This window comes from Miniopterus schreibersii (assembly GCF_964146895.1).
Source record: "Miniopterus schreibersii genome assembly, chromosome: 3".
Classification (NCBI taxonomy): Eukaryota; Metazoa; Chordata; class Mammalia; order Chiroptera; family Miniopteridae; genus Miniopterus; species Miniopterus schreibersii.
In genome coordinates, this window is record NC_138103.1 from 102,618,736 (window position 1) to 102,634,757 (window position 16,022).

At 48.9% G+C, this 16,022-nt stretch overlaps 1 protein-coding gene across 1 annotated transcript in view; it reads left to right on the top strand.

The window, feature by feature from the left end:
- ITGA1 (integrin subunit alpha 1) overlaps positions 1-16,022 on the top strand; it is a 123,142-nt gene that overhangs the window by 33,827 nt on the left and 73,293 nt on the right. The window contains exon 2 of the mRNA XM_081131109.1: positions 11,515-11,635. Coding sequence (XP_080987235.1) covers positions 11,515-11,635 — 121 coding nt within the window. The remainder of the gene's footprint in view (positions 1-11,514; positions 11,636-16,022) is intronic.

Consider the following 16,022-nt stretch of genomic DNA (forward strand, 5'->3'; position numbering starts at 1 on the left):
CTCATATTGGTCCACTCTGTCGCCGTGATGGGCTACCACTGACTGGGTGGCTTAAACAACAAAATCTAATTTCCTCACAGTCTGGAGGCTGGAATCCCAAGATCAAGGTGCCGCGGGGTTGGTTCCAGGCGGTGCCCCCTCGATGGCTCGTAGACAGCTGGCTTCCCCCCCGTCCTCGCCTGGCCCGTCCTCGGCGTGTGCGCCTGCAGAGTCTCTGGGGTGTCCTCCTCTTGGGTCAGGACACTGTCCTGTTGGATTAGGGCCTCACTCCTGGGACCCTGTTTCACCCAATCGCCTGAATCCACGCGGTCGCGTCGGGTGCCAGGGCTGCGGCCTTGGGCCCGGGAGAGAGCTCTGCCTGCGGCGTAGGGTTCACAGCTGAGGGCCGGGGCGGGAGGCGGACAAGGAGCTGGAAGGGCGGGAGCAAACCTTCCGGGCGTCAGCTCTGCCTGAGGTCTCCCCGGGCGTCTCCGGTAAACCTCCCCTTGCTTTTCACTCAGCGCTGTAGCCACAGAACCACACGTAGCCACACGCTGCCTTCCAGCCGCGGGACCTGCTGCCCTGGGCAGAGTAGAGATTTTATTGCCAAAGACAAGGAAGGGATGGGCAGGAGATCCGGCAGCCGGCCTCGTCCTACCCGGAGCTGCGTGAGGCCTCGGAGCTGAGCTGATGAGGCCCTGGCGCTGGGCAGTTTCCCGTCCAGCGCGGGGATGGAGCGTGTAGCCAGTCCCTGGGCTGTGAGGCCACATGGCCTGTGGGGTAGCCGGGCGCCGGTCCTGCGGGAACGGAGACGGGATGGCGATGGGTAGGGGCGGCTGGGCCGCGTGGCCACGGGGTGGACTTTGAAGGACGTTCGGAAGCTCTTCAGGCGAAGGAGTGATCCCGGCGGGGACGGAGCCGCACCGGGGACCCGCAGGCACGGAGGGGGGGCCACGGGACTGGGAAGGTGAGTGAGGCCCGGCTGGGATGGGGTGAAATGGGATTTGGGGAGCGGGACTGTTCCCCGGGCTCTGGAGAGCCCCCAGGAATAAGACGGTGTTATAACCAGATGCGTGTTTTTTAAAATACACTTTTGGCAACAGAAAGGAAAGTAAATGGATGAATTCATAGACAGGTTGTGTGAAGCTTTCCGAGGGATTAGACCCCGCTGATGTCGCAGGCGAGGTCTTTGTTGTTATTTTGGACTCCGTTGCGCTAATTCCTGCCCCTTCAAAGACCCAGATAATAATTAAGAAGCAGGGAGCTGGGAGAATGCGTGGACGGTGAGGAATGGTGGGGGCCGCGCTTCCCCGAGTCGCGGCGCTTGAGGGGCGCTGTCCAGGCCACACGGCCACTCGCCTGCCATCATCCCGCCGTATCCTGCTAACGTCGCCGACGACTGCAGGGCTCCGCGGCGTTGTCCCGTCGTCTTTATACGTTTATACTCTCGGAAGCAGGTGTTGAGCCCACCTCCAGCGCGCTGACACTTCTAAATTGAGCGTTGACCTGTTGTTGTTGTTTACATCTCCCCTGAGTGCCTCGTATTTTAAAATAAAGATGGCCAGTGGCAAGCCAGCTAGTTAGCTGACTTACTTCCATATTTCTTAGTTATAATTCCGAGGAAGTAATTATGAGTTCCTTTCTTAGGGTAACTCTGGTTCCATGCCTTGGGGGTCTGCACTTCTCCACAGAGACAACGGACCAACCGTATGACTAGCACGGCCCTAGGGCCTGAAATAAGAAATCAGAATGTGGACAAGTGCGGAGGAAATTACAGAAAGGGGCTGGTGGGAATTCTAGCAGTCAGTTCATTTTCAGACCAGTGTATCTGTTTAAGCAAATTGTGAACTTTGGCCAATCATGGTGTTGATCTTATTTCCAAAATCCGTGACGTTTTGCCCTTCCCGGTTCATCCGAGTGCAGGTAGGAGACTGCAGGCCCGCAGCAAACTGCCCTTGGCCAGGCCCCACCAGGCTGTGGGCCTGGCCTGCCCCTGACGTCATCATATCTTAGTCAGGCGTCCTTATATCCCCTGCTGCCCCCTCCCCTGATCTCAGTGTCAGTGCAAGTCGAGGGGTTGTAGTAAATAGGAAATGGGTAAAGATAAGTAAGGCCCTTCGTGCAAGCTCTTTTATTTTGTGCCTCCTGGCAGCTCTAAGAAACAAGCGTGGCATTGCGTTTGCTCTGATCTGTTTGTTAAAAGTTATAAAATTTATAGGGCAAGCATTTAATGAAATTAAAAAGAATTATAGAAGCTATAGGGTGTCAATACATTTTCAAACACATAATAATCACATAGAGAACCTTTATAAGCTTTTTTATCATGAAATACTTCAAGCTAATAAGAAAATTAAAGGAATGACAGGACAAGCACCAATGTGCCCGATACTCAGCTTTCTGAAGCCTAAGCGTTTCCCCATGATTGTTCCCTTTTCATAAGAAATAAAACACCATCAGGATTTTTGAGAACACCAAATAGTGAGCAGATCCCTCCCTCTCCTGAGGTCAGAACCTCTTGGGGAATGACCGAGAACCAGCGTGGAGCGCAGCTGCCCCGTGGAAGCCCCACCATTGACCGCTGGGCGAGGCTGCCTCCCCCCGGCCCAGCTCAGAGCCAACACCTGGGACACAGAGCGAAGCTTTTGCTTTTCTGTAAAAGGCTCACTTCCAGGAGACCGTGAATAAGAGAGAAGACTGGGCTCCTGGGCAGCTTCTCCTTCCAAACTCAGGGATCAGATCGGTTCAGTGCGAAAGGAGGGCGGGCAGAGAAAAGACAAGGGGCGTTTACAGCTTGCGATGCTCCCTCCACCTGCAAGGACGCAGCAGGAACGAGAAGGAAGCATTTTCCTCTGAAAACATACAGAGTTCAAGCCACAGTTTTTATCTCCTTCCAGAACCTATTATCCGCCTTCCCTTCCCCCCAGCCCCGAGGTAACCTCTCCCCGAAGGTTAAGACCCTTGTTGCTAGAGTTGGGATGCTAAGTACAAGAAGGCTTCCATTGAAGAAAAATACTGGCTGCCAGGTTGAGGGGATATTAACGCTAACATCTGTATTTACTTCCATTTCAAGATACCCTAGTAGACTAATGGAAAGAATGCGCAAGATGCTGCTGCTAGATAGAAATAAGATTTGGAGCCAAGGACGTTCCTGCTCAGCTTATGTTCTAAGTCCTGAGAGATCATGATGGTCTTAGCAACAATTATAGCTGAGAAAACAAAGTTTAGAGCTATCTCAAAACAGAAGAGAAAGCATCAAGAATTATCTGTTTCCCCTGTAAAGAAAACAAGCATCCTCCTGACCCTTGCCTCCTGAGACATTTCAACATTCCAGGCTACTGAGAATTTCCTTCATCTCTTATAAACAAACCCCACAGTCCTTTAAAATGCTTTCTGATTTATTTCCCTTTTTTTCCCCCTCGTAAATAACAACTCGTATTCACTTAGCTTACACTATTTCCTCTCGATAAACTAGACAAGTTTTAAATGGAACAGGGGTACCAAAAAGCTCTTGAATGAAGAGCACGTTTGGTCCTGAATGACATAATGGAGAAGTTCTATAATAAGTAGCTAGGAAGGGAGAAAAGTCGTTTTTAAGTGGCAGTGTATTATTAGGGGGCAATTCTAAGCCATCCAAAAGAATTAGCCTATTAAACGGTACGGGAGAATCAATAATGACATTTCTTAGTGTCTGGAACTTAAAATGGCCAATTAAAGTCTCGGTTAACTTAGGATGAGCAATTTTCTTAAAGGTTTTGTTTTTGGTTGGGGTTTGCACAGTATTGCATTCTGTTAGCTTCACGACGCCCTTGAGGTATTAGTGTTAATGATTGACCGCTTGCATGACATTAAACCAGAAAGTATTTAGGGAACCGTATTGCATCCAAAAGGAATGTTATAAATCTGTATGCTTTGCCTCCTGCTCCTGAGCAATCTGGCGAACAAAAAACAGAGAGAGAGAGGTGTAGGCAAGGTAAATCGCAGATCCCTTGGGGTCCATGGAAAATGAAATGGAGGTGGACTTTATTTTATGTGTTGACTCTGTTTCTAAAACCTTGCATAAAAATCATAACATTAAAAACATCTAGGCACATCCCTCGTTGGAAAAATACTGTAGCTGACTCAAAATGCCAGGGACTATTTTCAACCTAAATCATCATAACCTGATTGAGCGGATATTTTTTTTTCACTTTTTGGAATTTCACTAAGTGAGGAATGTCTAACATACTTTATAAGTGATATAGTGCAGTACAAATGACCGCATTTTTTAAAAGCTTTAAACTTTTACTCCTCAAATTGTAATAAATAAGTGCTTTCAAATAATGTATATTTGAAACTTTTATGATTTTTTCTATCTCCAGTTTATTTTTATATGTGTGTTTTCACTTAAACAATTTTAACTCCGCACTCCAAATTTTACAATGAGAGTGGCTACTGGCTCCTTTAGTAGCATGTGTGCATTAGGAAGCTAGATAATCCCTTTTCTCTCCATTTTTGAGATATCAGTGGCTCAGCCTGAGTCAAACCTTAGCCAGCTGCCATAGTCACTCTGTCCTTTGATGTCCTGCAATAAAGGACCTGAATAAAAAGTTGCACCTTTATTAACAGGGTCTTGTCAATGAATTTTATAAATTTACATGCAATTTCTTCTCAGTAACATACGTGAGCCAGGAACGCATTGCCCGACCTGAGGTTGTTTCCGCCGGTGAACACAACAGGCAGTTTCGTGGGCCGGGAAAGCAGAGAGGTAGCGTAACCAGAGATACAGTGACGTTCAGCTTCCTAATTTTCACTGCACTTGTTCAACCTAGAACCCAACCCACAAGCGGAAAGGAGGTAGGAAGGTGCACTGCGCCCAGGAAGGCCTGGAAGCGTCTGACGTGGTAACAACGTCTCCTGCACCTGGACACGCGCGTGGCCTTCAAATGCTGACACTTAGACGCCCCAAAAAATAGTTTTATAAATGGTGCAAGAGAATCCTGCCTGGGCCTGGAAATGGCCAGGGAAAGCAGTGGGTGAATCGGGATCATTTCTTTACCTCGCCAGCTGCCTTGGTGGCTTCCCGGCCCTCCTGGTAGCTGTGTGCCTGCTAACAAAGTAACCGTCAACCCGTCAGTGTCCTCCTGTCCCTCTCAGAAGAGAGTACATGTAAATAAATAAAGCTCACTGAAAAATTTCCATTAACAGAGGTGCAGCCTTCCTTTCGAGCCTTCCACGGCCCAGGACTGCATCTCGTGTGCCCGGGCAGACTGGGTGGGACGGCGCCTGCCCGAGCGGGCGCGTCCCTCGCCTTCCCGGGCGCCTCGCTCCCGGCCGCATAGTCGCAGGTCCTCAGGAGCTCAGCTCTCTGGCTGCCAGGCGGCTGGGAGCAGCGGCCTGCGCTCGGGTTGCTTGCACAAACACACCCGGCATGCTTCCTGCGGTGGGACCCGGGACCCCCGACGTTCTCAGCTTTTTCATCCTGTAAAACACGGAGCCAGGATGACGCTGATAGGCCGGAGGCGCTGGGCCCCCAGACGAAGAATTTCAGAGGAAGGGCCAGCCCGAGGGGAGGGGCAGAGCCTGCAGTTATTCACGGTGGGAGTATATGGGAAAGAGCCGACGTCTGCAGATGCTACAAAGGAAAATAAACACTGGGGAACAAACTTGTGCGAAAACTTTAAAGGGGGATTTTTCACAAAGGATGTTTGGGAAACACTCCCTTAGAGTCGAATATTCTGGGCAGCTCTAGCAAGCAGGGGACAAGTTCTTACAGCCAGAGCGACCTTTATACTAGAAGTCTTCGTTTCTCTGTTTATCCCGTCCTGTTCCATCCAGCAAACTTGTATTAAACACCTACTGTGTGCCAAGAATGAGGTCTCCTTGCCTCCTTCCCACCAGCCGTCTACACACACACACTCACTTTCAACTTCAAATGCCACTTGTAAGAACTGGAGGCCCGCAGGCCATTAGCACTGGGAGTCAGAACAATCGGCTGACTCCACCAAGCCGCAGTGGAAACGCAGCTCCTCGGATGGGACTTGGAAAACGCTCGCACACCGAGGGCTTGTTTGGATTGGCTTTGCTGGGCCTGCTGGTGGAGGTAGATATCTTGCTGACATATTACATCATTTCTGATGAAAGAACTCTGAATGGTGAGGGTGATGGAGCCAGACTTTTTCTTACATAACTGCACCGGGAAATTCCAATTGTTTGAAGGAGACACTGAGTTGGATGTGGTACGTTTCCCAGAAAATACAAATTCCTGAATTGGAGATTCTGATGTCATTTCCAAACAGGCGTGTGGACGCCACGCTCTTTGCTCAAGGCTCTCTCTCGGATTGTCTTCTTTCTGTTCTATATTTATTTCCTGGGTCTTCGCCACTGCAGTTCTTTGGCTGCTCCGCCTCGAGGTTGCAATTCTGCAAAAATAATCATCTCAGAATTCAAATAAACAAGAATGGCTGTGGCACTGTAGTGTTTTTGGATAGATTCGGTTACACTTTTTTAAAATGTGTTTTTATTCATTTTTGGAGAGAGAGGAAGGGCAAGGGAGAGAGAAATAGAAACATCAATGAGAGAAACATCATCAATCGGCTGCCTCCTGCTCGCCCCCTACTGGGGATCGAGCCCACAACCTGGGCCTGTGCCCCAATCGGGAATCGAACCCTGACCTCTTGGTTCCTGGGTCAATGCTCAACCACTGAGCCACACCAGCCAAGCTCGGTTACACTTTTGATCAGATTCTATCTTTGAAGGCAACCATGTGCACCAAAATTGAGATCTGACTCACTCAGCCTGTTAAGAATCAGTAAACTAACGAAGATTTCAGACTCACAGCACTGATATTACAAAGCTGTTTCATTGTTTATTACAGAATGAAGGAAAAGGCTTCCAACTTTCACCAGTTTTATCATTAAAATGGTTTCCTTCCAACCCCCTGGAGTGCCTCAAAGTTAAATATATTTCATCTAAATTTTAAAAGAAAACAAATAGTAAACTTGGAGTTATTCAAAATACCTAATGTATCACAAGGTAACTGTAGTGCATGCGTGACGTTAGGAGTTTATGTCCATTCGAGCAGCAGTGGATGGACTCTTCCCCCAGGCGCCCAGGAGGTACCAGTGCCAGGTTTGGGGAGACGAGGCCCCTGCAGCTCCACACCATGGAGGTTGCCCTGCCCAGGTGTGCTCCCTGAGTCTCAGGTGCTGAAGACAGTGGCTGTTAGTGTGGCCTAGATGTGCCAGGAGGGTCACTGCAGGCTGGCTCATCCTGTCCTTGGACTAGAGTTTATAACTCTCAATTGAGACTCTCCCTGCAGTGAGAGAAGCCTGGACTCACTATGACCTGAGGCCTGAGATGGTATCAGAAGTATGCACCCCTCTCCAGGCCCTGAGGTGAGCCTCCAGGGCACCCGGCTGCAGGCTCAGGCACCACCTGCTCCCTCCTGGGCCAGCTCCTCCACCCCGAGGCCTGGCGCCCTCACCTCAGGCCTTTGCCACATGTCATTGCTGCAGGCTGCAGACACAGGAAGCTTGCTGTGGAAATGAATCAGGGAACCCACGTCCTGCCCCACCAGTATCACATGCCTGTGTCACTTTTTAAGATATGAGTGGTCCTCAGAATGGGGGGAAATGCTCTTCCACAATAAAATTCAGCCACATGTGGTGAAGACCTGGATTTTGCCCATGAAACCTGTTTACTCATTTATGGAGCTTTCTCTAGAGGGGCAATGCGTAATTTGTACTTCTCACTGCAACCAGTTCCCGGAGGCATTGTAAACTCACAGTGGAAGGATAAACTGAGGCTTGTGGGGGTGAAGTCACTTGCTGAATTCTTCCCAGCAAGGCTGTGAGAGCTCCTAAAACGGGAGTGCTGCCTTTTTACAACTTTTCAGCACTAGGGTCAGCATATATTCAACTCAGGGTGAAGACTTGATTAACATTTGTGGACTAGTGGGATAAGTATGAATAACTGAATAAATAGGTTTAAGCCCAGATCCATATATCTCTAAAGACCACCATCTTTCTACACTACCAAGGAATTGGCTCTAAAAACCATTAATAAACAACAATAACACAACTATTATTATTTCTAATCTTACTATGGTATCATTTCACTCTATTAAAAATAATAAATATAACGTTAATTTCATGATTTATCCCGTTATTTCTGGGTGGGATAAGCGTGTGGAAGTTGTTGAAGGAAAGCAGTCACATTTAATATGCATCCCTCGTCATCATTTATTGGACACCCTCTCGCCTTGGGCTTGGGATTTAAAATATTCAAGATTCCACTGGCCACTCAGTACTGCAGTCTGGCTATTACTAGGTCAGAATGTCTGGGCCGCCCTGGGAAAGACGGACTATCGTCACTGAGAAACAAACCATCAAACAGGCGGCAGTGACCTTTCTTGGGACTCAGAGGATGTGGAGGAGGGAGGCCTTCCTGGCACCAGCGGGTCAGCACCCCCGGGAGATGCCCAGACTTGGCCCCTCATTCAGCTCTTCCTGCTGGTCCCAGCCTCATACTGCAAAGCCACACGATGACCAGAGCTCTCCTGGGCTCGCTGAGGGGCCTGTTGACCTGGGTTATTTTATTTGTATTAATCTGCCTGACTCAATAGCACTGTAGTCACAGGAAGTCTATGATGTGGCAACAGATGACCAATGCTGACGTCCTGTCTGTGCCTCTACCACAGCCTGGTGCTGGACAAACCACTGAACCCATCTCAGGTCCAGTTTGCTAGCACAGAGAGTAATGACCGCTATCCTGCCCAACCTCCAGTTTATTGACTAGCTCAGAGCCGTTACTGATATGAACTGTTTGCAAGCAGGAAACCCCCCAACTCTGAGCTATTTCTCTCTCTGTCTCTCCCTCTCTCACTTAGATGACTTGCACATCCAGTTCCATCCTGGGGTAAAGAAACGGCACCGAGTGACCTCTTTCCCAAGAGATACCCTCCAATACCACCCGCCTCGCCTTACTCCTCTGTTTCTCGCCCTCAGATCGATAGCAGACGTCTGTGCCCATGTTTGAAGGGGAGCAAGCTTTTTCGTTTCTTTCTGCCTGAGGACACGTTTGAGCTGGTCCCTCGTGCGGCTCTATCTAGAGCTCTGGAGCCAGCACCTCTCCCTTCAGTCCATGTCCCCTGAGTCCAGCATCCTCCAGCCAGGGCGCCTGCAGCCGAGGCTCCCGCCCCCCAAGTCTGCTCCCCAGGAGACGGGGTTACGCGGCCCAGCAGCAGCCTCTCTCCTCAATCCTTCCTCGCGTCGCCTTCCACTAGCCCTTCCCCGGGTGGGGCCGCGTTATAAGAGCTGAATCAATAGGAATGACCTGGGAGCCCTGGGAAGTGGGGGCGGATTTCCCTGCCATCCTGAGCCTCCTGCTCCCCTGCTTGGGGGTGATAGTCACGGTATTAAATTCTTGGAAAATTATATGAGGACTATGTGAAAAGTAGCACATAATAATTCCGCAGTCTTGTCATTATTAAGGAAAATGATCTCTTTTTTGGTGGTACACGTGAAACCAGAATTTGGTTCTGACATATGACTATTGTCTGTGTTTAACTTCTTGTCATTTTCGCCTTCCGTGGCCCCCGAAGCCACCTCGGTTCCGTTTGTTTGTTTTTTGTTTGACTCGATCGAGGATAAGTGTGATTTTCCTTTGCTTCTGGTACATCAAGTTCCAAGACAACTAGTAAATCAAAACGAACATTGAACCCGAGGCCCTGAGAGGTCGCTCTTACTGTTTATGCGTCCTTTACGTCCCGAGAGCACAGTGTAAACCATGTTTTATGTCACCTCCTGTGCTCCAGGCCCCTCGCCGCCTCCCAAACGTGGGCACGGTGCCCGAGAATTCCAAGGACAGGAAGTGACAAAGGGGCGGTCACACCGGACATTCCACAGGGCGCGGGGACTAGACAGAGGGCCCCACCAGGAAACCGAAAGCTCGTGGTCCTCCGTGAGGGGCCTTGGGGAGAACGTGTTCCAGCCAGAATGAGCCTGGAAAATCCCTCCAGAGGCGCCCCGTGGCCCTTGATTAAGGACAGTCCCTTCCCTTGGTGTCTAAAGGGTGCTGAGGACTTTTAGTGCAGGGAAATCCTGTTCCCCACATCAGCATGGGGAGGAGGGGACTGTACTGAGACGTGCGCCTTGCAGCCCTAACAGGACTCAGACCTCTGGGGATGCTGGTGGGTGTAGATACTGACTCAGGAGCTCTGGGGGGGCCTAGACTTTGGAGCCCTCAAGAGCTCCGGGGTGACAGAGATGCTGTTTCCTCAGTTTCCAATCATCATTTTTGACAAAACCTTTGATGGTGGTGTCCTGGTGCTTATCTATAGGACAGTGGTCCCCTGCGCTGGTGACTCTGGTCTTATGGGAACCGGGCACTGTCTGGAGACCTTTCTGATCTTCATGGCTCAGGGGGTTCTCCTGGCATCGGTGGCCGGGGGGCCAGGGATGCTGCTAATACCCCGCAATGCACAGAACAGCCGTCGAACCAAATGCTTTCGTGACCCGAAATGTCATCAGCAGCAAAGTTTAGAAATCCTGCTGGGGAAGTACTATGTTGTGTGTTTCTCATAGCAAAAGCAATTTGTTGAAAGTGTTCAAAAATAGAAATAAAGCTGTGAGGGAATGGTGGGGGCATAGACTGTTCAGCTTGGAGTGGAGAGTGAACGGTGTTTAAAACTGTCTTCAAGCCTACGGAAGGCTCTTGTGCAGAAGATGGCAACCAGCTGCCGGCCATCCCCGTGGAAGGATTCGCAGGAAATGTACATAAACGGGCCTTTCCACCCGCCCGCCCTCTGTCTGCCTCTTCCACGCCAGCCGGGCGAATCTCTCCGAGATCTGCTACCATATTTGTCTTGCGCTCTGTCTTATTACAGGCAGAGACCGTCCCAAATCCTCGGGACGCATTTTCTTCTCTCTGCCAAATCGCACCCCTCCCGCCCCGTAACCGTCTCCCTCGCAAGTTTCCGTCTCCATACAATCTTGCTGAAGTAAAAGGCCGTCCCTGCAGGTTGGCCTCAGCTACAACTGGCACCCCCCCACCCCCCCACCCCACCCCCCCGTCGCCACGCCGCCTTTCGTTCTACCAGCATGTCCTCGCCCATCTGTGCACAGGGAGCTGGGCTGTTCTGAGCGGGAAGAAGGCAGGCCAGCGAGCAAACCCCCACTTTTAAGAATTTTCCAGCCCTAGATACAGAGAACAAATCGATGGTCGCCAGATGGGAGGGCGGGTGGGGAGCTGGGTGAAAAACACTGGCTGGATTCAAAGCACAGATTGTCAGTTATAAAAATAGTCACGGGGGTGTGAAGTCCAGCACAGGGAATGTAGTCAATAATATTTTAATAACTGGGTATGGTGCCAGGTGGCTACTAGATTACGTTATATATATGCATATACGTCTAATCCCTATGTTGTACTCCTGAAGCTAATTAATAGTGTATGTCAACTGTAACGGAAAAATAAAAATAAATTTAAAGAGAATTTTCTAATCTGGGAAACATCTCACGCAGCTAACCTCACTGCGTCACTGGCCTCTTTCCCCTGCAGTTCTCCTCGGCTGCTGCGTGTCCTTCAACGTGGACGTGAAGAACTCGGTGACGTTCAGCGGCCCGGTGGCCGACCTGTTCGGCTACACGGTCCAGCAGTATGAAAACGCCGAAGGGAAATGGTAAGCCGGGCGCTCGCGCCGTTGGCCCTGAGGCCGCTTGCGAGGTCGACAGCCTTGTAAACAGTATCTGGCTACGGTCTGGTTTACGACGCGAGCTCGCTGAACAGAATGAATCGCTCAGAGCGGGAAACGCAGCCCAGTCACTCGGGAATGGGAGCCGAGGGAAAGAGAGAACGCCCGCGGCCGCGCTGAAGGAAGGGCCGGTGCTGTCGGGGGAGGCCTGGCTCGGCGTCCAGGGAGGTCCTGGCCCCAAGCAGCCTGGGCTCCGCCACCCGGCCGTGGCCCGGCCTTGCTGCTCGCACAGGGGCCGGAACGGCGGGCAGGCCTGGGAGGCGGCCCAGGCGCCGTGGGCGGGGGTCACGCCGCTCGCAGCGTGATGTCGGGCTCATGCTTTCAGCGCTCGGCTGAGCTGCGGAGTTTGGTCTAGGACTTACAATGAACCTTCCTGAATTTCTTTACATACCTTTAAACACTATAATATTGGTGAAGTTCCCTTTAGGTACGATTTTTATGACTTTTTAAAATTATAGGACTTTCGGGTGTACAACACTATAATGCTACCTCTGTATATGCTGCAAAGTGACCGCCTGGCTCTGGCTGGTGCCCCGCGGTGGCTGGGCATGGTGCCCTGCACCAGCAGGTTGCCAGTCAATTCCTGGTCGGGGCCCAGGCCAGGTTTCAGGCTCGGTCCCAGTGGAGGGGCCTGTGGGAGGCAGCAGATCGATGTTTTGTTCTCACATCAGTGGTTCTCTCTCTCCCTCTCCCTTCCTCTCACTCTCTAAAAAAAATGACCGCCTCCAAAAGTCTAGTTACTCCCATTGCCATGCAGTTGGCCACCTTCACCCCTGTTGCCCACCCGAGCCCCCTTCCCCTCTAGTAACCACAGACCTGTTCTCCTGTCATGTTCTTATCACAATAATGATCGTGATGATGACAATAATAATAACTACAGAGCAGGAGGAAACCTTTGGAGGCGATGGACATGTTTATGGCATAGACTGTGATGGTTTTATCTCCAAGCTCATTCAGTGGCATACATTAAATACGTACAGCTTTGTATATTCATTCCTATTTCAATAAAATGGCTTTTAAAAAGTTATTCCCCAGGGAAATGTAACCACTTAGGGTAAGAGCTGGAAATAGAACTCAGGTCTCTCCATGCCCAGTCTAGTGCTCTTTCTTTATCAGAACTATATTGAAAAGTAAATGTTGATAATCACTATATTTGCAGTATCACACTTTCCTCATTACTCTCTGTGTGAGACTTTGTCAGTCTTTGAATGTATATGGATGTCAGATACTTTAATCCATTTCGACATTCCACGTGTACAGTGATTTTATGGGGAAAAGGTGTGAAAAATCAGGGCAACGAAAACAACGTGGCCAACTAAATTTAAAAATAAGCAAACGATAAACATCTAAATGTCCAGACCTTTCAGGGTGGCCTGGTAGCATCATATTGTTCCAAAGAGATACAGGCACTGCTAATGCAAAATAAATCCCAGAAACATGCTTGATGTTTGGTAAGTGTTGATGAAGTCTGGTAGGATGTACTTTAAGAAATGGGCTATAGAATAACTGACAGATTTGGGAGAACACGAATTCTGCTTTTTTCCTCCAGAGGTGGGTGCCTTTGTAAATCATATTTACTGCTCATGTTTTGGAAGCTCATCAGCCTCAGATTTTTTAAAAAATCACCCTGCCCAGCCAGTGTGGCTCAGTGGTTAAACAGCAGCCCATGAACCAAGAGGTCACCGGTTTGATTCCGGGTCAGAGCACACGCCCGGGTTGAGGGCTCGATCCCCAGTAGGGGGCGAGCAGGAGGCAGCCGAGCGACGTCTCTCTGATGTTTTCTCTCTCCCTCTCCCTTCCTCTCTCTCTAAACATCAATTTTAAAAAATATGTATTTTAAAAAAATTCATCCTGACCCATCTTGCCTCTTGGCCTAATTAGCCCAAAGGAGTACTCATTGGCCCATTGCAAGCGTAGCCTGTGCACGTGGAAAGCATTGCTCTGATCATTTTGAAAGAGCTCAAAGTTAACCGAGAAGGCAGCCCGATGCCCGTGACCCTGCGGAGGGCTGCCGTGAGGTGGCTCCCTCTGCGTCTCTGGCTCGGAACCCCGTGCTCTCGCCGCGGGATGCGTTGCATCTCTGACGGAGACCAGCTGTTGTTGGTTATGGAGATCACGCGCCAAAGCAACTGAGGAATCACAGTGTGGTTCAGAAAAAAGTCACAAAGAGCATAACTGGTTTCATCATTTTGCTTCAAAGAGGAGAAACTTAAATGTGCTGAGCGCCACCCAGGCCTCCAGATCCAGTGGTAATCACCAGTATGGCAAGGCCTGGGCCAGCTGGGAAACTAGGGGCGCTGGAGCGGGCTCTCCCCTCTGCTGCTCTCTGCTGCCCACCTCCCCGGGAGGTGGACCCACCCTCTGCATTGCCTTTCCCATGACAGTTCTGGGGGTGTCAGTGGCCTCAGTGGGTTCTCACGGTAGATTTTCATGATGCGGACACCTTCAGAGCCAATCTTCAGCCCAGTGTCCATGTCAAACTCTGCTGGCTTCATGCCTTTTCCCTAGAGGACTCTGCTCTATGCCAGGCGAGGGTTACTGGTGGACGCGGGTGATTATGTCCTGTTTCCCATGTATATACAGTCAGACCTTGGTTTTCGAATGTCTCCCATCTCAAACAACTTCGGTACTCGACCAAGTTGTTCACGGGAAAGATGTTTCTGTTGTTGAACAAACTTCGGTTCTCAACCTGACAACCCGTTCAAGCTGATACATCAGCAAGAGAAAAAGCATCTTTCAGGCTACAGACAAAGGAGAGAATGTACCAGAATGAGTCCATTTACTGCTAAACCTTGAGTTGTTAACATCTCAGGAAATTGTGCTACGAATATTTTTTGGGTTTTTTTGTTTTTGTTGCTAGTGAAATGGATGATTAGCACAATTTTAAAACATAAAGAGGCCATCAAGGGTGCTTATGTTGCTAATGGTATGAAAGAAACAATAATCACAGGCGATTGAAGAGGTAGAAAAACTGTTGTTGACCTGGATAAGTAAAAAGCAGTTAGCTGTGACTGCAAATGAAGATGCCTCACGCTGACCTCCGGAGAGACACCCCTGGAACGAGTGCTGAAAATGATTTTTTAAGGTTAGTAGGGAGTGGTTTGAAAACTTAAACAGTATTTGTTTAAAGATTAAACAGTACATTAGACATGAACTGTATGTACGAAAGGTTAAAACAGGGACTCATTTGGGGGTCTGGAGTGAATTAATTCAATTTACATTATTTTTAATGGGAAAAAATGATTTGGTTTTCAAACAAATCACTTCTCCAACAGTCTTCCAGAACAAATTAAGTTTGGGAACTGAGGTTTCACTGTATGTTTTAAATAAAGCCCATTCAAGCTTGGGGTAAAAAGTCTTCTTATTTATTTATTTTTATTTATTTATTTTTTTAACCATCACCCAAGAATATGTTTTCATTGATTTTTAAAGAGAGAGGAAGGGAGGGAGAAAGAGAAACACATCAATGGGTTGCTTCCGATGGAACCTGCAACCTGGGTATGTGCCCTGACCCGGAATTGAACCCTCCACCTTTCAGGGCGCAGGATGAAGCTCCAGCCAACTGAGCCACTTCAGCCAGGGCTAAAAGAACTTTTTAAAGGTTCTGTCAAATTTTCTCCTACATATTTTAGCATAATATTTAGTTTACATTGCTTATGATATCTTTTGAAGTTGAAATTTTCTTTTTGCCAAACTTGTCATTTCTTTGGCTCCCCTCATTCCCACGCTTCTACCTGCCACGACCAAGAGCACAGCAGCTAGTGGGGCCGTCGCAGGGCTTCACCCCCGAAGAGAACCGAGCACTTAATTCACTTTGTAAAACCTGGCAGGCGGGAGGTGCTTGGCGCTCCAACAGTGGCTTGGCTTGGACATCAACGAAGGGTTAGGTGAAAAGAGTGTTCATGGAATAATATAAACACAAGACAACAATCTCCAGGAAGCTATTTTTTACAGAGAAAAAAACATAAACACGAAGGAGTAGTCAGAGGCCAGCTACTCTGCAAATAAACATAATAGTGCTCATCACGACGATGATAATTAGCCAACATTTCTCAGTTTACCCAGTTTTATTATACTTGGAGCTGTTTATGGAGATGCTTTGCTCAATCTCTGGGTTCATCGAGTGTTTCTCTGGAGATCAGTAATGAGATCCAGAACGTTCTTTAATCTCAATCTGCTGACAAATCATTACAATAATTTCAAAATGAAGAGCAAAAATCTAATAGAAATAACATGTAATGAGTTAAAGCAATCTGTATTAAATTTTAAAATAACAATATCCGTAGTTCATGAAGCAATATGCCTCAGGCCTTCA